Source organism: Dipteris shenzhenensis, chromosome 18 (assembly GCF_047967505.1).
Source record: "Dipteris shenzhenensis isolate YYH24624 ecotype China chromosome 18, Dip_SZ_1.0, whole genome shotgun sequence".
In the NCBI taxonomy this organism is placed as follows: domain Eukaryota; kingdom Viridiplantae; phylum Streptophyta; class Polypodiopsida; order Gleicheniales; family Dipteridaceae; genus Dipteris; species Dipteris shenzhenensis.
The window spans coordinates 14,413,129-14,435,182 of record NC_141613.1 but is presented as its reverse complement, the minus strand read 5'-3'; the positions used below and the strand labels follow the sequence as shown (position 1 = coordinate 14,435,182).

Here is a 22,054-nt window from a genome sequence, read left to right as displayed (position 1 = left end):
GAATACTATTTGAAGATGAGACAATTGACTAATGAACAAAGGCTTCTGGTAGAAGACCTAATGCTACAGAAACAAACAGAAGATGACAAATAGGTTATGCTATTCTTAATAGGAAATGTAAGAAGTGGGAACACGTTTACATTGCTTGTCATCAATGATATTACAACCACAAACAAACTAGTGATGTTGACTTACCAAGAGTGTTGGTGCTAGCATACATAGGTAGAGCGGCATTTAATGTGGGAGGAGCAACCATACACTTAGCACTACACTTACTGCTACTAACTTCAAATTACACTAGCCTATTTTCTGAGAGACTTGTCATAACAATGGTAAGCTGCTTTAATTTCAGGGCTATGGATCCTACCACGTAGAATGTCATCTAGCAGCTGACCTCAAGACTATTAAATTTATGTTTAATGTGGCACATGGAGCAAATACAAGCCATCCTCTTCCATTGTGCACATAAACAAGAGTACCTGCAAAGGGTTGTAAAAAGAATCAAAAGCAATGGGCCTCTAAACTTGCAGAGATAGATCAAATTAAGGCACTGCGAGGGCACTAGATAGGGATGCTCTAGGGAAAGATCCATAATGTATCCCAATCCTTGAAATTCCTCTTGAGCGAGTACACATTTGTGCACTTCATGCTATTGTGAGAATGATTGAAAAGTTGGTTTTGAAAAGATCCTTTCAAATATGGGACTACACTGTGGGCAAGTAAAGATGAGAAAAGATCTGGAAAAACAGGCAATGCTCCTTGTAAGCCAAAGCTTTGGTGGTGTCAAGGTTTTAAAATCCCTTTCTTCAAAGAAGAAGAATGACAAGCTCAAACGTGCTAATGAGTTTGATGTATGGAGAAAGTTACACAATGCCTGTTGTGAACAAGGGGGGAAGGGACAAAAAAGATTGGAAAAGGATCGAATGTGGTTGGCTCTTGACTGCTTGGTACCTTTACTACAAAAGAAAAGATTCGAAGATGATGATGCATAGTGTTTCATCAATGTTGTGAATGACTTTAGCCGGAATATGGAGATAGCTTGGGGAAAGAATAATTTCACACAGTACATGGTTATCTCTAACTTGGACTTTGCGATGTGCATATTGAATGGTCCTATAATTACTAATTTGTTTTTCTATTTGGTAGCACATTTTATATGCTCATGCACCATACATGGCATGGAATTATGGAGGCATCGGAGTGTGGTCCACTCAAGAAGAATATACAACTCATCAAATGCAAGACAAAATCATGCAAGGCGGCATGCAATCTGTCATAAACAAGGGCACATATGGGTGGACACAAATGAAAATGATGGTGTAGACTCTTCCAATGTGGATGCCTATGCATAAGTTTTAGAATTTCTTTGTAATTTTAATTATGTGATTTGTTGTAAAGCCAACTAAATTTTTTTTAGTTTTTATTAAAAACAAGTATTTTTAAAAATTAGGGTTTTGGGCCCTATATAAAATAATGGGCCCTCATTTTCATTTCATTGTTTAAAGAGCTCTCCACTCCAACACCACCTCCCACTTTCCCCTAACATTTCCACCCTTTCTCTGACACCCTCACCCTTTCTCTTGCACACTCTCTCCATCCTCCATGGCCAAGCCCAAGATCAAGGCACCAAGGGGATTGGCACAGCAAGACCCATCTCTAGACTCAGAGAAAAAGAGTGATAGCCCCCCTCCTCTCCCCCCGATGATCCCCATCAAAGGCAGAAACTGCCATTCTAGAGGATAGAGTGGGAGCAAGGGGCCCGCAGACATAGGGATAGAGGAAGGCATAGGAGGGTCACGATGTAGAGGCTGATGACTCAGAGAGCACAGAGGAGGAGCATGAGGAAGAGCAACAGTGAAGGACAAAACAAAGGACCAAATCAAGAGCAAAGAATCAACGTCCATGCCCACGGGGGAGAGGACACCCCAGGGCAAAGAGGCCCCCCACATCAAGGGCAAAGAGGCCCTCCTCTAGTGAGGTGCTACAGGTTCAAGTCGGGGACTATGGCACTTCAGGAAATCAAAAAGTTTCAAAAATCTATCGATCTGCTCATCCCGATGGCAAGCTTTGAAAGGGTGGTACGCGAGGTCATGCAGGACCTCAACAAGAGCCCCATGTCCCAGTATTACTTGCATGGAGTTGGATCCATGGCTTATTTCCAGAGATGCCTTGCTAGCCATGTAGCATGTAGCTGAGGCCTCTACCTAGTAGACCTCATGGATGACACCCAACTTGCTGCAACCCATTGGAAGAGGGTCATTGTGACCACCAAAGACATGCAGCTTATTGTTCATCTTAGGAAGCCCAAGGGCACTTAGGGATTTTGTATATATGCCTTGGGCGATAGTTAGAGTTCATGTACTCTACCTTTGGGCATCATTCTTGTATCAGCCTCTTTTCAATATAATAAAGTGTCTTTTTTTGCATTGTCTTTGTATGTGTAATCTCAAATTTATTTTCATTGTATTTGCAATCTACAATTTACTTCCATGCAAAATGAAATAATAAACATCAAATCTTAATGGAACATGAAAGGAAATAATACTCAATTACTTAACATGCAAAAGGAAATAATGTTCCGTAACAAACAAGAAAATAATTTGAAAATTGTATTCTTTATTGGCATAGAGTGGTATTACAAAGAGCACCCACTTTAACTCTAGTCTATGCTTCTTCTTGCTTGGTTTAGATTCCTTTTTTGCTTGTTGAAGAAGAGAGGGTTTCATAATTTCATACATATACTTGGGGATCTGTAACGCCAGCTAGCCTTGCAATAGCTATGATGCTATGGAGAGGATCGGATTTTGTGTCTGAAAACAAAAATAAAGCTACACTATGCCTAACCAAAACAACACGATCCGCAGTAGTGGATGGCCCTTATCTTCAGCATCCAACTAAGGACCCTGAACTTCATAATATTCTAGCAATAATTGTCGATGGAAGACCAAAATGTGTTGAGCCACCACTCTGTTGATGTAGTGGCCAATTGAAGCCATCCCCCCACTAGAAGACCATGGGGCATCAATTATCTTTATTAAATAAACTTATCAAAATCTTGAGTATGAGATGAATTTAACAATATGCCATGAGTAGAAATGATTTAAACTAATATGGTTGTGTTCTATGCTAAAAGAGCTTCAAATATGTCTTTACACCTTGAAATTTGGGTAACACATGAAAAAGTTACATTGATTTGAAAGGAGATGGGTTTTCATATTTTAGTGTATTTTTTGTTTTACCCCCCCTCATCCAAAAGACACCCCCCCCCCCCCTTGGGCCTCACATATTATGAAAAATATGCACAAATCTTAAAATCTCGCATATTTTTCAAGTTATATATCTTATATTTTGTGGGAGGAGGGACATGAACAACAACTTGAAGCACTATACAAGAACTTGGATCTAATAGTTTTCGATGATGTGTCTTTGATAGGCCAAAATACATTCGTAGCTGTAGACATGCGCACGAGGGAAATTAAACATAACCACATCTAAGTGTTTGGTGGGGTGGACATTCTGTTATGTGGTGACTTATGCCAAGCAAGCCCTACAAAGGACGCATGGATATTCTCTAACATACCTACAACAACAACAATGTTCCCTTTTGTGAGGAGAAACAACATTCAATATTATGAGTTAACAAAGCCAATGTGATAATCAAACACACAGTTATCGCAAGTATTGAATAGAATATGAATTGGCCAACATCCAGTCGAAGATATTGTGTACCTGAACATGAACTTCCAAAGAATGCCTCTAAAAAAAGAAACTACTCCACTACACAAACGCATACAAGGACAGACATAACCATGAAGTGTACGACATGTTAAGCACTACACCTTATACACTTGCAACAAAAGGTGTGCGTCACAAAACCTGTAGTAAAACAATAAAAATACTGACTAATCCAAAGTTAACAGTTGGATTGCTCACATAGGTGAACCTTAAGGAACGAATGCTAGTCGAAATATGCTATGGAAACCTTGATGTTGAAGATGGGTTGGTAAACGGCGCTGTTGGGATCTTTAGAGTGTATGAAAAAAAAAAAACAAAGAAGTGTTATGGATTGAGTTCATAGAGACAAAAATAGGGAGAAAAGCAAGAGCGCAAACAAAGTACCTTCACAATGAATCACTAAATCAACAATGGACTCCAATTCTACAAGTAACAAGAGAGTTTCAAGTAGTACGTACTAGCCTAAACACAATAACAAGAACACAATTTCCAGTCCAATCGTATAAGCAAGAACAATACACCGTGCACAAGGACTATCCATGGACAAGCTTGCATTTTATCCATCGAACATTAAATCTCATGGACTACTTTGTACAACACTTTCTCAAATTATGGACCCTATGAACTTATACTTACTTAATAAAGTCAAGGAAAAGCACGTAAAAATCGATCATAATATACTACACGAGATTACACGACTTCAAACACAAGCAAGATGGATACCAAAACAAATAGACCTCTCCTAACATGAATGTAATTTCGCAACCATTCAATCACTTAACACAAGATCATTTGACACATACAAAGAAGACATCTTAAACTGTCAAAGTCTTCTATCAGCAACGTTCCTTTGCTTGCAAGAGACTCACCATAACAATCCACAAAACCTAGAAATCCCTGGATTCAAAGTTATTTGTGAGGACAAGGGACATAAAATTGCAACATTCTACAACAATGCAACTTCTTTAGAACACAAAGAACACATCAACAACAACAACACAGAAGCACTTCTTACAATCCATAAAACAATCACTAGAAAAAGAACTATAATAAATGTTTACAAATCTCTAAGATAAAAAACAAAATACCTTACTGACACAATAGAAAAACTAGTTTCAAAACTAACAAACGAAACACAAATATACATAGTAGGAGACTTCGAAATAGACTACAAAACATCCAAAAAAACTTTATGTCCACTACAATCACTCATGCAAAGAAATAACTTCAAACAAATGATTGACATGCCAACAACGATATACGAATCGTGCTTAGACCATATTTGGACAAAAAATAAAAAATCAAACGTACAAACAGGAACAAATTATGTTTATTGGTTCGAGCACTCTGCAGTATACGCTTCTATTGGTGATTTCTAATAATCCTCCCTTTAAACTTATATCACAATCAAATAACAAGGAGAGCACTGCCCATGGTTGAGTTGTTCCGCTTTCAAAGGGACTCAAATTAGCAACTTTCTAGTAGCTAGAGCTGGCAAGCTAAAAAGGACCAAATAACACATCCAATAGCAAGTGATTAAATTTCATCAATCCCTACATGAAAACATTGCAAAGACTATAGTTTTCAATTAATTCATGCAAACTATGATCTACATTTCATTAGGCGCCTTGAATGAAATTGAGCTTGTTGTGAGTTGTACTTAATCTTTTGGGCAGGCCAAAAACTGTCAAACGTTTCTCACTAGCGTAGAGGCAGTGCTTTGTCAAGCATCGGAGCCTGTGCTCTTTCAGCCATGGCTACCCATCAGCAGCTCGACGAGCAGAGCAATCGTCTCTACCGTATCCGTAGAACTGTCATGCAAATGTTGCGAGACCGCGATTACCTCGTTGCTGACTTTGAGACCTCCATGAACAAGGACGAGTTCCGCCTCAAATTTGGTGAAGAACCCAAGCGTGAAGACCTTGTCATCGTCAAGTCAAAGCGGAATAACCCATCCGAGCAAGTAGGCGGAGCTTCCCTTGTCTGTTTTCGTAGGCGCCGATTGAACGTGTTATCTGAGCGGGGTAACCTGTTAACATGTGAAAATGCGGGAAATTCCATTGCAATTATAGGTAGCTGTCTATCTGGCATAAAGCGAACGAAGTTGGAATGATATGAGCCAAATTGGCGCAAACGACGATGGCTTGTCTTTCGGAAGAACTAATACAAGGGAGGCTTGCTTCTTTTATCTGTGAAATGGAAAAGAGATCTCTATCTTTGTCTCTTGCACGAACTTTTCCCAGTGAAAGATTGCTTCCGCTTTGTGCATCACATGCATGGTGAAGTGAGACTGATCTTCATGAAGTAGATGTTCTTTGGGGCTTGTTTCAAACATAACGCAGCAGAAAGGAATAACGAAATCTCTCCAATCTTCACATAAACAGTGCACAATGAATGACCCCACAATCTGAAATATGCAGAAGATAGAACAGCAGATGGAATGCCAAAATAACCTCAGTGTACTGTGGGCAAAAGGGCTAGCGTATGTTGGGCAAAACAGCAACTAGAGGTGCTGCCAGTAACTGACGATGAAGGGCAAACTTGTAGCTGAGTTAGGGCCCTGCGTGCCTCACAAGAGAGCTTCAGTGACCTAGCTTATGGGCCGGAGCGTCTAGGTTTCAAGCCAACTGAGCCCTAGTACAGACTGACCAGATAAGTCGACGTGTGTCTGTGACGATCTGCAATGACATGACCCGAGCTGGTCAGGATTGACCCAACCTAGATCTGCCAGCCTGTCTCCTATGCCTGGGTAACCAAATAACTGGCCTGTTAGGTGCGCATGAACCTGCACCTTTAAAACTATAAATAGGGATGCTGTGTTCCACCCTAATCTACTGCAGACATCCTCAGAAAGAGGTCTGCTGCAGATATGATTCCCTCTACCTACCCACACCAACCCCTAGATCTGCTAACCCCTTGTCATCCTCATATGGGGGGCCTCATCCTCATATGGGGCTTCACAGGCTCTCACTGACTCAATGTGGGCATACACCCTTGCGTCGAATGAGATACTCCATTTGATCACGAGAAAGAGCTTTGGTGAAAGGTCGGCAATATTTTCTTTTGTCAGCCAGTAGACCAGCTCGAGCTGCTTGTCCATTACCAGCTCCCTCGTGACGTGGTGGACCTCGATGTGTTTTGTCTAAGCATGGAACTCGGGGTTCTTCGTTATGATGATGCGACTCTGGTTGTCAGTAGATCTCCACAGCTTCCTCTTGGAAGACCTCCACATCCTCCAGGATCCATCCGAGCCGGCTCATAGGATTCTCATGATGCCATGCCAACCACTCTATACCCACCTCCGTGGATGACAGAAGCTAGCTTCTTGCTGAGCCAGGAAATGGCTCCTGACCCCAGCAAGAAACATAACCAGAATTAGAACATCAAGTGTCCCCATCTCCGGTCCAATCTGAAACACAATATCCGTAGAAGTCAATTCCTTTCTGCTACGTGATCTGGTAGCCTATGGTACCTTTCAGGTACCGTAGTACCAGCAAGCATTCCTTCCACTGAGTCTACCTTGGCTGTGCAATGTGCATTGCAGTCTGATTGAGAAAGCAACGTCAAGTGAAGTATTGATGAGGTAGAATACATACCTTGTTGTATCTACCAGTTGAGTTGTATCTTCTTTGCTCAGCCTGGCCAAGACTTCCATAGAAGTGCTGCAATCATCCATCTAGAACCACTTTGGTATCTCCAGGAAATACTTCTCCTGGGAGATGAATATCTTTTCCTGCTCCTGCCATATTTCAATGCCAAGAAAATAGGGGAAGTCCAAGTCAATCATATCAAACTTCCCCTTCAAAAGATCTTTTACCTTCTTTATGATCACTGGCTAGATCAGATCGTCAACACACAGAATCACAATCATCACTGGCTAGATCAGATCGTCAACACACAGAATCACAATCATCCTCTTGCCCCCCTCTAAATGTAGGTACAGGTTGGACTCCGAAATAGGTCAATCCTGGTGAAGAAGTCGCTTCAATGCATTGATACCATGCCTGTAGAGAGCCTTCTTCAGTCTGCATACAACCTTTCTCCTGGTTTGGAAGCATAGTGGCTGCTCCATAGACTTCCTCCTTCAAATCTCCATTCAGAAATTCAAACTTCACAATTATAAAAAAGATGGTCCATTGGAAATGGGCAGCCAAGCTATGACGGGCAGCCGGGGCAAAGGTCTCATTGTAGTCAAGACTCTCTGCCTGTGCATAGCCTTTGGCCACCAGCTTGGCTTTTGTACTTGTCGAGAGTGCCATCTGACTTGTACTTTGCCTTGTAAATCCATTTGGTCCCAATCACCTACCATTTGGCTGATTTGGACACCAGGTCCAAGTTGTCAGTTCTCCATAGTTGACTCCTACGTGGGGACGTCCTTTGCTTCATCAAAGATCCTTAGCTCCTAGATAAGCTTGATCTGAGCCATCAATGCGTAGTTCACAGTGGGGGTCTTCTAGAGCTAGCTGCCTAAATCTCGTCTCCACTTCCGAACTACTCTTAGAGATATTGGTTACCCCTTAGTCCTCCAGGGTCTTCATGTACCATGCAATACTCTTCTCTCTTTTGCAGGAGTCTTCTTCATCGACACTAGTTGAGTATTTGACTGTGAGTTGTATGAACTTGGTGCCGAGACTAGTGCAATTGCCTTTTGTGGGAGACTTCGTGCTACTCGGGGTAGTGCTGGAGCTAGAGCAACTTTATCGTCTAGTTTGGGCTCAATCTCTTAAAAAAGGATTTCCATATTGACCACTACTTTCTTTGTCTCCTTGCATATGGGCAATATGCTTCCGAGTCTTCACTGTAGCCAATGGAGACACTTTCTGCTCCTTTAGTGCTAGTCTTCATCATGGGTGAGTCTGCCCTTCATCTCCGGAGTGCCGACAAAAACTTAGTACGAAGACTTTGATGCTCAAGTATGTGGGTGTGTGAATTTGTATGTGTGAGAGCATATTTTTATACTATGGTCTACACCCATTGTTGGGCGCTGATGACGTCAGTGGGGATGTCATAGTAGCTAGTCCCTGCTATGCGTGATGGAGTTTATGGTTTTCAACCTTGTGAGTGACTATCATGAGATTGAAACTGAACTATGTTGTGTTTTTAGAGGATGAGTTTGGGAATGTTCCTGGATTCATCTAGGTATATACACTTTCTGCTCCTTGGATCTAGCTTGGTCCTCGTATCTTTGTGAACATGTACCCAAGTAGTGGAACTAAAAACTCTTAAATGCTTGATGACAAGCTTTTGACTTTAGTAAGCCTCTAGAGGTGTCTTTCCTTTGACTTCTTTACTCGTTGTCATGTTGAGAATGTGGACAGCCACATTGACTACCTCCGCCGAACGGAGTGACCACTCCACCTCTTGTGCACAGAGGCGGTGAACCTCCATGACAAGCTGCTCCCAAGCCTCCATGGAAGGTGGAATCTGTTATGGCTGGTATGGATAGACTAGGGAGGCTGATGGTAGGAGATGGAAGGATGAAAACCTGACCATGGGTATAAAATGATATGGTGGTGTAGGAGAGACTAGGACTTAGTCTTATTTGTGTGTTAGTACTTGGACTAGATATACCAAGTACTTGTACTTCATTTGGTTGAACATTCCAGTTGGAGTTCACTTGTGTTAACTTCTTGTTCTCTTGCGTTCATAATCCATCTCCATTCTTGTTCCTACATGTGGTATCAGAGTGGAGTGGAAGTTTTGTACACTAGCTTGAATAGACCAGAACACATAGTCCTTCAGCAAGAACTATTGATGCCAAATAATATAGGGCTAGCAATTATAAGTGCTATGACAGTGTTGTTCTAGTAAAGAACGCACATCCTTTTGGCAGAAGCTATTAGAGGACCGTCGAAAAAATCTTGATAAGGCATGCAACGTCCTTGGACAAAGCTTGAAGTTGGCTCTAATACCAAATGAAACATCCCCCAACCAGGTCTAGTAATATTAGACTCTAGTAGGATGCAACTTCGACTTGAGTCCACAACAAATTGTGGGACGCAGCGGTAATAACCCATAAGGTTTGGAGCTGGCAGCTCACCTCCTAGCCTTAGGCTCAATACGTCAAGCTTACCCCAAGCTAGAGGTCTCGACCACTGTAGATAGCCAAACAACCTCGAAGTCCAGACATGGGTCCCATACTACATGGGAGGAGCACCACTCCTCAGATCCTTGATAATGAGCTCCTAGTCTTACAAAAGTATCTTTACTTTGTGGCCACCCTTTGCCAAGTATAGCTCAACCATGCCTTGCCTTTTAGCCAGCTAGCTCTATCCACAAGATCTAGACCTTACCTTTGCTAGCTCGGTCTCAACCCTACATTAATCCTAACCTTGGGTTAGACCACGTTCTAACCTTAGATCTAATCCTAGATTCTATGTTAGTTCTGCTTAGGCTTTGATAAGCCTATACCCTAGCTAGTCCAATCATTTACGTAACACTTTCAAAGAGAGATATCTAGGTAGAGCAACTCATCGCAAACTTTAGAAATTTGCCAAACCACCGAGGTAGAAGATGAGCTATTCAACCTTGGAACAGACGTATGTTCTCTTGAAGGTGTCGATCAGGTGAAGCTTGCTCCATTTGCAATTTCGTTTTTGTTAAGCCTCAGTTCTGTAGATTCTGCTCGATTTGAGGTTTCACCAATCTTTTGGCAATAGAAACAGGTGAAACAAGCTCACTTGATTGGCTTTGTGTCTAGAACTAATGGTGAGGAGTTGATTTCCTCTTGCCAAACCTTGTACTTGACAATTTTGCCCCTAAAGGTCTTGAGAAGAAGCTTTGGATCGTGCGTGGTGTGTGCATGGTGCTTCTACCCTTTGGAAGCACATGAAAATAAAGTACATGCATATCATCTATAGCGGTGCTTCTACCCTTTAGTGTTAGGCTTCGGCATGGCTGAGTCTGCCCACCTCTGTAGTGCCGACAGAAACTCAATACGAAGACTTTGACTATGTGTGGGTGTGTGGAGTTGTATGTGTGAGAGCATATGTTTATACTATGGTCTACACCCACTGTTGGGCGCTGATGATGTCAGTGGAGATGTCATAGTAGCTAGTCCCAGCTATGTGTGATGGAGTTGATGGTTTTCAACCTTATGAGTGACTATCATGAGATTGAAACTGCACTATGTTGTGCTTTATTTTGGGCATGTGGCTGAGGTACATGCAGATTATCTATATTGGGCAGCTCTTATAAAAACATTTTGCAACGATATTTTCTGAATTCTCCTTAATGCAGGACCCAACAAAAACAATCTCTCTCTAGCTCTATGCAAGACTTTCATGAGTAGCTCGCATTATGCAAGACTTGAGTATGCAAAATTATTTCATGTGGAATTTGCAAGGCTTCTACAGTAGCAGAGAGGCGAGGATTGATCTCGATTAATGAGTTATGAGCCAGAAACTTGTAGCTTAAGTTAGTTCTTGCAGTAGAACATATAGGTTTATTTCAAGGTGTTGAGTGTACGGTGTACGCCATGGCCATATAGAGTAGGATGCCATCTTCAATCTTCATTGACCTTTTTTTGGAGAGTGCTTTTTATGTATTTCAGCTTTTTTGGGGTTGGATGATTATAGGACATTTGGATGACAGGTTTTGGAGGACATAAAATATCATTATTGTGCAGCCTCATTGTGCCATTTTTTCCAGCAGCATTGCATCAATGTATGCACATGCATGGATATTTATACCTTGTATACATGTGAATTTGTGAGAGCTTATATTTATATGACATCTCCACTGACATCATGAGATTGAAACTGCACTATGTTGTGCTTTATTTTGGGCATGTGGCTGAGGTACATGCAGATTATCTATATTGGGCAGCTCTTATAAAAACATTTTGCAACGATATTTTCTGAATTCTCCTTAATGCAGGACCCAACAAAAACAATCTCTCTCTAGCTCTATGCAAGACTTTCATGAGTAGCTCGCATTATGCAAGACTTGAGTATGCAAAATTATTTCATGTGGAATTTGCAAGGCTTCTACAGTAGCAGAGAGGCGAGGATTGATCTCGATTAATGAGTTATGAGCCAGAAACTTGTAGCTTAAGTTAGTTCTTGCAGTAGAACATATAGGTTTATTTCAAGGTGTTGAGTGTACGGTGTACGCCATGGCCATATAGAGTAGGATGCCATCTTCAATCTTCATTGACCTTTTTTTGGAGAGTGCTTTTTATGTATTTCAGCTTTTTTGGGGTTGGATTATAGGACATTTGGATGACAGGTTTTGGAGGACATAAAATATCATTATTGTGCAGCCTCATTGTGCCATTTTTTCCAGCAGCATTGCATCAATGTATGCACATGCATGGATATTTATACCTTGTATACATGTGAATTTGTGAGAGCTTATATTTATACAATCATGTGCATCCATTGTTGGGCATTGATAAAGCTGTTGAGGATGCCATATTAGCTAGTGTTTATGGAGCTAATGGTCTATATACTTGTGGGGAATCATTGTAAGCTTATGGATTGCACTTTGACATGATGATTTTGCATGTTTTTTGGACTGAGGATATACTGTGAGGAAAATTCGATGTGCTGCCTTTTGTTGACTTTTTTTATTGTGACGTTTTCCTTATTCTCACACTTTGTGTCTTGCAAACATTAAAAAACGCCTGTGCTCTTTTTCATGTATGTCTATTTGTATGTTTTGAGATTTGGTGATTTGCTAAGGAAAATTAATCATATTGTCTTTGTTTAGATTTTTGTCTTTTTCCCAGAAGAGGCAAAAGTCGGAGTAAAGACTATCAAGACATATGCAGAGCGGATGAAGGCAGAAAATGTTCACCGAGCTATCCTAGTGGTGCAGCAACATCTTACCCCATTTGCTAAACAGTGCGTCAGTGAAATGGCCAATAAATATCAGTTGGAGGTTTTCCAGGTAGGAGTTTTCATGGGGTTATTATGTTTCCTCTTACGCGACATGATTTGTTGTGATAAAGACGAGATGAACTTGCTGATTTGTTGTTCTAAATGGATTGATTTATAAATACCAGCACTATGCAATGTACTAGGCCTGGTTGACCACTATATCTCTGCCTACAAATAAGAGCTTGTCTGAGTTTCCATACAACAGCTTATGAAGACTCTCTAGGGCTGGTGTCACATGTTGCTTCCCTCGGATGTCTATCCCCATTCGAAACCTTACATACTGGAGAGAGAGAGAGAGAGAGAGAGGATGGTTAAACTGAAAAGGGAAGAGAGAAGGCTGAGCTAGTGTGTCCTCCAATGAGAAGCCGACTCAAGCTGCCAGAAAACGCTGAGAAGTTGAATATACTCATAATTCCCTCCAAGGAAGCCCATGTTCTAAGTCGCAAGCCTTCTTACAATTCAAGAGGAGAATTGCAAGAGGTTTCATGTCAGGATGAATTGATGGCCCTTAAGGAAGTATAGATGTTGTCCGATATCTAGGAGAGGCCATAGATGCAGAGTGAAGACCATAGATAGATTTTGTAGGCTATGTCCGAGAGGGTTATTGGTTGCAATTGCTAGATATCAGCCCTATAGCCCCTTGAAGTTGAGGCACATCCAGCTCCAAGAGAGGTGGCAAGGTATCATGCTGGTATAAAAATATTCTACAATGCATGGCAAGGGAAGGGGAGACGAGATCCCATAATTTCCTAGAGGAAGTGGGGGAGAGTGTTAGAAAATTACCCAACAGAGGGTACGCACAGCGGAAGACTTATAGTAATGCCCAGGAGCTCACACAGCGTGGTGTGGGTGTGGAATCACAAACTTCTTTACTTATGTGCATTCAATAGATGTGCAGACTCATCAATAGACAATGAACCAGCTAGATATAGAAGACACCAAAACTTATATATTTCCGTCCAAAACTATGGACACAATATAAAAGAGATAGATCCAGAGTCCCACGAATGGCGTGGTCCTCTGATCTAACCACAAGGTCCTTCTCCAATCTGCTGGCTATCTCTAGACTCGAGTCCGCGTGCTCCACCTCGAGCTTTTGTAGACTTTCCGTCCACTGTGTTCTTCTCCATCTTACTGCCTGTGAATCAGCCTAGGTGGGCAGCCCCTGCCAGCACCTCATGTCAAAGAACATGGAAGGTACCCGGAGCTAAGATGGATCTGCATGGCGCTGACATCAGCAGTGTATGGAATTGTACGGCGTTGGAGAAGAGCCTGGCAGAGGGCAGAACCAGCAGGACAAACAGGCGCTGACATGGCAGGTCAGGAGCACAGGTGTACGGGGCTGCATGGGGCCTGGTAGAGCAGCAAATGGGGCTGCCAGTGGACAGTGGCATGCCTTATATAGGCTGGGCCCCTGCCTTGATTGGAGGGCGAAAAGCCCTAGAAGTGTGGGCCAAAGGGCCCTAGTTTTGTGAGCCCTTAAAGGGCTGGTTGGGCTGAGCCAACCAGGTCGGTTGGGCCAGCCAACCTGGTCTGTCCAGTCGGCCCAGATTGGGACAGACTGGTCGGGTTTTTGACAGGCCCCTAGGCCTATAAAAGGAGGGGCTTCATGCCCCATTATTCATCCAACATCCAGCAGAAAGTGGAGCAGACAGGAGCAGCCTGAAGGCATTCCCTTTGGCCTCATCTTGGAGGTAAAGGAAAGTTGAAGGAGTGCTGCAGACTGAGTTCCCTAAGGGCTGGGACCTTGGCTGTCTTCTAGGGCAGCAAGGTGTTGTGATCATTATACCTTCTGGAGCAGCCATTCACAAGCAGGTTGGAGCAGTGGAACAGGGAGGTGACCATTCCAACAGAGAGTCCATTATCTCCATGGCATTTTTGTCTGCGTACGGCTACAAGTCTCAAGCATATTTGCATCATTAAATATTGACTCTAATTGGCTCACGATCTTTTGAGCAAACATCGTAGGAACTTTTGACCGATTCTCCTCTCAAATTACCCCCATGTGTGGTGACAGGGCCTTTACCGAAAACAACTGGCTCTAGGTAAAGGTATTCATATCTAGAATCTCTTGAGGTTTCGTATGCATCTATTCCTCCTCATTTCATAGACATTGGAGCCATGTCTCCATTTATTTGGGCCTCATAGTATGAAAGAAGCGGCGTGTGATGCTATCGTCTTTCTATGTCCATTGAGCATGAGAAGAGTAGCCTCGATGTCATAGAGCTCTACTTGGGCCTCTCCTACCAATTTGTCACCAAGAGGAATCTACCATGTGTGTGAATAGATACGAGGCCTCTTGTGCATTTAGATGACCACTCATAGTTTTTCTCACCCATTGTGATCGGTGGCCTTCCTACTTGAGGCCTAGCGACAGAGAGATCAACTTCTTCGAGTGTAGCGGTGAGACAAAGAGGACCGTTTGGTCAAAGGATGATCACTCACATATTTCTTCCACTCAAGAGACCCTAGTTGCAAGGTAGGGGATGCAATCAAGATCCAGAGCACTCGACAAGACAGAGTCATCGTCGTATTGACTCACATGAGGACTGTAGATATCTCCTCCTTACTTCGTGACTTGGGGAGACAGACTAAGAGAGAGATGGTGGTGCTTGCTAGACGATGAGCTACTTCTCAGAGAGCATAGAGGATGAGAGAAGGGGTCTAGGGAGGCTACCCAAATTGAGCATCAGTAGTGTCCTATCACTAACGTCCAACCTCGACAGCGGTAGCCTTTACTAAATCCACTGTGGGTTGAGATCATGTCTCTTGTTTTTAGCCGGCCAGCAGAGTTGGTCTCCCAGACAACATACAAAGTTTCCAACACCTTGGTGGATAGTTGATTGACTGGTTCCCGTGCAAGGATCCCCATGGCCCATGGCTCTCATTTGCTAGGTTGTGTCCCCTCTCGCAAAGAGATTTGGTGTACGTCCCTACTTGCTCTTCTCGTCTTAGACATCAGCCTTGGAGTCAACGCCCGCTTTAGTGGCTCCATCCTTAGCTTTTATTGTATTTGGTTTTCTTTAGTCTCATAGACTCTTCTGTTTCAAAGAATTTAACAATCTTTCTTTCGTTCTCTCTCCCTCTCCCCCCTCTGTAATGTTTGAGCACCTGCTCTTGATAGGCTATATGTGTGGGTGTGTGGATTTGTATGTGTGAGAGCATATTTTAATACTATGGTCTATCCCCACTATTGGGCGTTGATGACGTCAGTGGGGATGTCATAGTAGCTAGTCCCTACTATGCGTGATGGAGTTTATGGTTTTCAATCTTATGAGTGACTATTGTGAGATTAAAGTTGCACTATGTTGTGTTTTTAGAGGATGAGTTTGGGAATGTTCCTGGATTCATCTAGGTATATATTGCTCCTATATGATCCACTATGCCAGATCCCTTTTCTTTGGGGTTCTTTTTATTTGGGGGGGGGGGAGAGAGAGAGAGAGAAAACTATCCACTGGTACCATGCCCTCTGGGCTTTGTTTCAGCCCGTACAACGCCTTCTCTAGCTTGGATGTGGACCCTAGAACTTGAAAGCCTGGTGGCTGATCCACATATACCTCCTTCTCTAGGGTTCCATTCAAGAATGCAGACTTCATGTCCATCTGAAAGATAGGCCAACCATGATGAGCAGCCAAGGCAATAATAGTGCGAATCGTCACCATCCTAGGTGTGGGGACGAAGGTCTCATCAAAATCAAGTCCCTTTGATTGTGCATAACCTTTCACTACCAATCGTGCTTTGTATTTGTCCAAGCTCTCATTAGACTCGAACTTTAGCTTATACACCCATTTGGTACCACCAAATCCCAGGTGTTGTTCTTCAGAATGACGCCCATTTTTGCCTACATAGCATCTTGCCACTGTGGGATATCCTTGCGTCCTAGAAGGATCTGGCCTCCTCAAGCTGAGCCACCATAGCATAGTTCACGGAGGGAGTCTTCACATTGCGTTGAGACCGCCGTGCTCCGGAACTGCTCTCAGGAATGTTCGTGACCCGTGAGTCTGCTAAAGTCTTCAAATACCATTGAGGTAGCTTCTTTGATGGAGGTGCCTTCACTAGGTATGCCTTTAGAGCCAGTATTGGGACGTCTTGCTCCTTCGGTTCTTCAGTCTTCTCCACTCCTTGATGGTTACCTTGGGTGGGGATGATGTTGGAAGTTTCTGAACCTCTTCTTTAGTTTGGGACTCTGACTCTTCGAGTCGTAAAGGCGATAAGCCTTGGATTCTTCATTGTATCCCACAAAGATACATCTTTTGCTATGGGAATCAAGCTTCGTCCGCTCATCCTTATGCACATGAACAAATGCATTAGAACCGAAAATCCGCAAATGAGATAGTGTAGGTTTCTTACCATAGTAAGCTTCATATGGAGTCATATCGTCAATTGCCTTGGTCTTGGTTCTGTTGAGGATGTGAATGGCAGTGTTCATGGCTTCACTCCAATAAGCTTTCGCAACATGGTCAAACCTGTCTTTGTGACAGTCCTGTGCTTACGCTTAGCAACTCCTTTTTAGTGAAATGTGTGAGCTGTAGTAAGTTGCCGCTTGATCCTGTGCTTCTTGCAAAACCCATTGAACTCGGTGGAAGTGAACTCCCCCCCTGTGTTCGTGTGGACGCCTTTTGCTACTTCCTCGGTCTCCTTTTCTACTTGGGCCTTCCATTCCTTGAATTTCTCATAAGCCTAAGACTTCTTAGCCAGGCAATATGTCTAGGTCATCTGGCTGAAATCATCCACAAATAAAAGAGAATATTGCAAACCTGCGAATGAATTTGTTGATATCGGGCCGCAGATGTCGGAGTGAACCAACTTGAGCGGCTTCTTGGCCTGTGATGAGGTCTCCTGTGGGAACTTGTCCATGTGTTGCTTCCTCCAAGCAAGCCGTGCAAACATGATCATTGCGTGCAATCATGGGAAGTTCATCCAGGACTTTTGCATCTTGGCTAGAGTGCCATAATTGACGTGACCGAACCACTCATGCCGTAATTTTGGCTCTGGCATGGTCCCCGTGCACCAACAAAGTGTTGAGCTGATATAGCCCATGCTCCTCGACACCATGAGCCACCATTTTCCTTGGATGTGAGAGTGACTTTGCCATCGTCGAATAGGACCGGCATGTTTTGTTGTCCATCTGGCTGACAAACAAAAGATTCTTGCACAAGGTCGATACATAGAGTACACTAGAAATCAGCTCCTTGTCTCCTACTGTCGTGATGAATGGGATACTACCGACACCCTTCACAGGGCATGTCTGGTTATCCCCACAGTTACCTTGGAGTCGGGATGCGTACCTTCCATGGTCTTGAACCAACCTTTCTTGTTGGACATGTGCTTCGAGGCTCCATTGTCCACCTACCCGCCTTCCTTGCCTCTCTAATCTCGTAGGCTGAGCAGTGCTCAATAATGATAAAGAGTGCGCTGGTAGTGACGTTGACCGATTCAGTCTTTGGCTCCTCCTTGGCTTTGGACTCCTTCCACTTGAGATCTACCTTCTTCTTGCGGCTCTTGAAACTCCTAGGCAGCTTGTGAAGTATCAGCAATGCCAGATGATTTGAGTCTACCTTCTGACCAACTGCAGCAAGCTGGTCCCTCACCACCTTGACTTTCGTCAAATGGTCATGAACGTTGTCTCCCTCACTCATATCCAAATTGTACAACTGATGCTGGAGAGTAAGGATCCGAGACGTGTTATTTGTTTCATACAGATACTTCAGAGGCCCTATGTGCAGCCCCCCTATGCTGCAGTGATGCCTATCCTTCCCCCCTATAATCTGCTGCCTCTTTGTCCCCTCAAATCGGGGGCTCACATGTGGGGTCAGTGATTTCTAACGACACCTTGGGCTTGTGATCCCCTGAATATCTACATGCTTTTCACTAGCTTAATCTTTCGTGGGCTGAATTGTCCGATCCTCTCATGTCTCACTTCACATTTCTTCTACTTTATCAAAGCATGGTCTTCTTGTTGGATATTCTTCCTGCAACTTTGACGTCTGTTGAAGATGCTCGTTGGCTGTAGTGTCTTATATCACCTCATCTATCTCTTGGAAGTCATTTAGCATGTGCCATCGGAAGGCTTTGAACAGATCATAGGGCCTTTTCTGCTGTGTATTGTCTAGTTTTTCTCTTGTGACACCATTATTGCTTTCTTGGACTGAAAGGGGCTGCTTGTTTTTGAACTGGAGCACTCTTCTTGAGTCTTCTGAGCAGCATTTTTTTTGAGATTTCCTCCACTCTTGCTACGGGTGTTTGTTAGAGACAGAGTGAGTTGTGACCAAGCCTCCAAAATTCTATAGATGACCCTCTGTCCTTACACTTGATTAGGTACTAAGATGAAGTCCAACTTCGGATTCACTAGATAGCCAGGACTTCGAAAACTTAAGCTGGAGACTTAGATTTATTCCGAGCAAGTGCAAGGGGTTTGACCAAAGTGCCGTGTCAAAAGCTTGGTCCTAATTAGATAACACTGGGCTTATCTCATTCTGGACGCCGTATCCACTATGCTTTCAAGTCTTGTCTCATTGATTCAATCTTTCTCTCAACACACCAAGTCTCTCCACTAAGTGCACCAAAGGTATTGGCTAAATTTATTGGAAAGACACCAAAGGTAATGTCTGAAGATAGAGTCTGAATGATGGGTCATGTCATCGGGCAGAGACTGGTGAGGGTGATCTGGTTCTCAAGAAAACAAATATTATGATCTGGGTGGAAGGTGATCTTGTTCTCAATAATGGAATGAAATATTATGCTTGGAGAAGAATCAAGCAGAAAATAAAAGGGATGTTACAGCTTTGATGTCAATAGAGCTTTGTGATGCCATGGTCTCATCACTAATGTAGTGATTATTTATAGCGATTGCAACTAGATCATAGAAGTTGATCGAGCTATACAATAACGGAGAAGTGCCATGGTGTTGGGAAACATACAGTGCCTTGTTGTATGTAGTGACTAGTCCATGTCATTAGTGACTAAATTAACAGAAATGATGGCTAATTAGTGGTTACAAGGTATGTGTCTTTCCATTTGATGATTTTTTTGATTAGGCTGGTATATTCATTGTCCTAGGCCTCTTTAAGTAATGCCACCTTTGTCACTGCCTATGAGGCTGTTTTTCTTCTCTATGGAGAATTGGATGTCTGATTTTTTAGTGTTCCATAGAAGTGTGTATTTACTTGTAGGGTTATCTGATGCAAGTTTACAAAATATAAGGACTTCCCTAATTATTACCGTTTTTAAGATTCCACTGATTAAATATACCTATCAAGAGCATGGTATCGTATCGAATTGTATAGTATTGTAATTCTCTATCATATCGATTGATCTGTGCAGGAATCAGAGCTGCTTGTGAATATCAAGGAACATGTATTAGTTCCAGAACATCTAGTACTCACACCAGAGGAAAAAAGGATCTTACTAGAGCGTTACACTGTCAAGGAGACTCAGGTTTGTGATGTACTTTGGTTTTCTGACTGGTCATAAAGATGCAAATTTGGTTGTTGATTGGGTTCTTGTCACTATACATGGTGTGGTGGTGCAACGACTAAAAATAATGTGCATATTTTGCGTACTGGGTTTAAGCTAGCATCAAGCTATTTGGCGGCGTGAGGGGCATGCTCAATTTCTTAGCTTTGACAATGGGTGTAAATATCATGTAATTTAGCATGGTGTTATAGTCTACAACACAATCCAAGGTTATCAAAAAGCAATTTAACAACTGCTTGGCCACCTTGTTCATAACTCACGTAAGCATATTGCAATTGTCTGCAGCTTCCTCGGATGCAAGAAAATGACCCTGTGGCTCGGTATTATGGACTAAAGCGAGGGCAAGTCGTAAAAATAATCCGTCCGAGTGAAACTGCAGGACGTTATGTGACCTACCGTTTTGTTGTTTAAGGCCAGAGTTGTAGCCTGTTAATCATCTTGAGCAATTACGATGATGTGATGAAAGCTCTCTGCTAATACAGCAACAGATTAACCTCCATAGGAATGTGTGCAGACTTTTGTCGAGGTTTCTACAGAAACTTTTCAATGTCTCCTTTGCCTCAAATGAACAGAATGATAAAGGTTTGGGAGAAACCATGTGTTCAGGGACAGTTTTGGGAAAGAAAGAATAGATTGTACAGAGGAGATACACTGCTCCTATCAGATGCTTGATCCATATTTGGAGGGGTTACGTATGTAAGATTTGGTCATAACAGAGGACAAGTTGAATGGACAGTGAGATAGGATTGTGGATGGTTTGTTATCTGCATATGGTAATGGCAGTTTATGTGACTGATTCCTCTCTGTGTTATTAAGGTGCTTGTTGAGGGTTTAAGTTTTTGTTTTCTGTTGGCCAAATGCATCTGACATAACAGAGGACAAGTTGAATGGACAGTGAGATAGGATTGTGGATGGTTTGTTATCTGCATATGATAACAGCAATTTATGTGACTGATTCCTCTCTGTGTTATTAAGGTGCATGTTGAGGGTTTAAGTTGTGTTTTCTGTGGGCCAAATGCATCTGAGGTGTGGCAGACTGCTTTTATACCGATGGTGAATATTCCGTTATCTTGTTTCATAAAAGATCCTTAATACTAGCACCACAATTGGGCCCCCCCAAGAGAGAACAATTATACCTCTCTTGAGAGGAGTGGGCAAGCCATGTGGGCGAGTGCATGGGCAATGGTGCACTTTGACACCATGTTTAAAATAGTGCACTACTAAGGGTTGTTCCATCTCTTATTACTGCTGTACTTGTTCTTTCTTTCCTTATGTGCTGTATGCAATCTCGCTTTCCACTTCTACGTCTTTTTCATAAACAGCCTTGCCGATCTTGTTACAATTGCGCGTTTCCTTGGGAAGTGAGGCTTTCAGTTTCCTATTTGTAGAAGCTACCACCTCAATACTCCCTGTGAGAGATCTCGAGACCTTGCCACCATCGCGCCCAATGGCCACTTGCTAAACTGGGTTCCTTTGTCCTCTTAAGACATAAGCCCTCTTATTGCCTCTAACTCTAGTACTAATTGTACTAGTTCACTGTGTGTATAGACTGAATGAATCATGGGTATGTAGACTGAGTGAATACTAACTTTTTCCTCACACCTAAAGCGACGAGGTATTGATTCATGAATTTGCTTCTATAGAGATGATGAAGCTACTCTTGATGGTATTTGACATGATGAAGCTGCGTGAAGGTATTCTTTTTTTCCCCAGAGAAAAGAACCTAATATTAAAATTGAGAATCAACCATATAAATCAGCAAGCAATAAGGCGTTGATCATGGTGAAAAGAAAAACAAAACATCTAGTTTGACGAAAAGAAACTAGCTTTGTTTTCGGAGAGCCCAGCTCAATGTCTAGGGAGAAAAACGTATAGTCCAATCTCGATCGAAAGATAGAGCGGCTTGGAAAGGCCGTGTGACTTGAAGGACATAAGGCAATGATTATGGCAGCCTGGAACCC

At 42.6% G+C, this 22,054-nt stretch overlaps 1 protein-coding gene across 1 annotated transcript; it reads left to right on the top strand.

The window, feature by feature from the left end:
• The first annotated feature begins 5,369 nt into the window (after positions 1-5,369).
• Positions 5,370-21,038, top strand: NRPB5 (Eukaryotic rpb5 RNA polymerase subunit family protein). The gene is made up of 4 exons (XM_087389441.1): positions 5,370-5,698; positions 12,448-12,627; positions 19,941-20,054; positions 20,379-21,038. The coding sequence occupies exons 1-4, from the start codon at positions 5,489-5,491 to the stop codon at positions 20,502-20,504; spliced, it is 630 nt and encodes a 209-aa protein (XP_087245567.1). The 5' UTR covers positions 5,370-5,488; the 3' UTR covers positions 20,505-21,038.
• Positions 21,039-22,054: the final 1,016 nt, after the last annotated feature.

Bases quoted from the DNA above. Each gene is read 5' to 3' on its own strand.
- NRPB5 (XM_087389441.1), top strand. From the start codon at position 5,489: ATGGCTACCCATCAGCAGCTCGACGAGCAGAGCAATCGTCTCTACCGT. The intron at 5,699-12,447 runs GTAGGCGGAGCT...GTCTTTGTTTAG, and splicing joins GGAATAACCCATCCGAGCAA to ATTTTTGTCTTTTTCCCAGA. The intron at 12,628-19,940 runs GTAGGAGTTTTC...TGATCTGTGCAG, and splicing joins ATCAGTTGGAGGTTTTCCAG to GAATCAGAGCTGCTTGTGAA.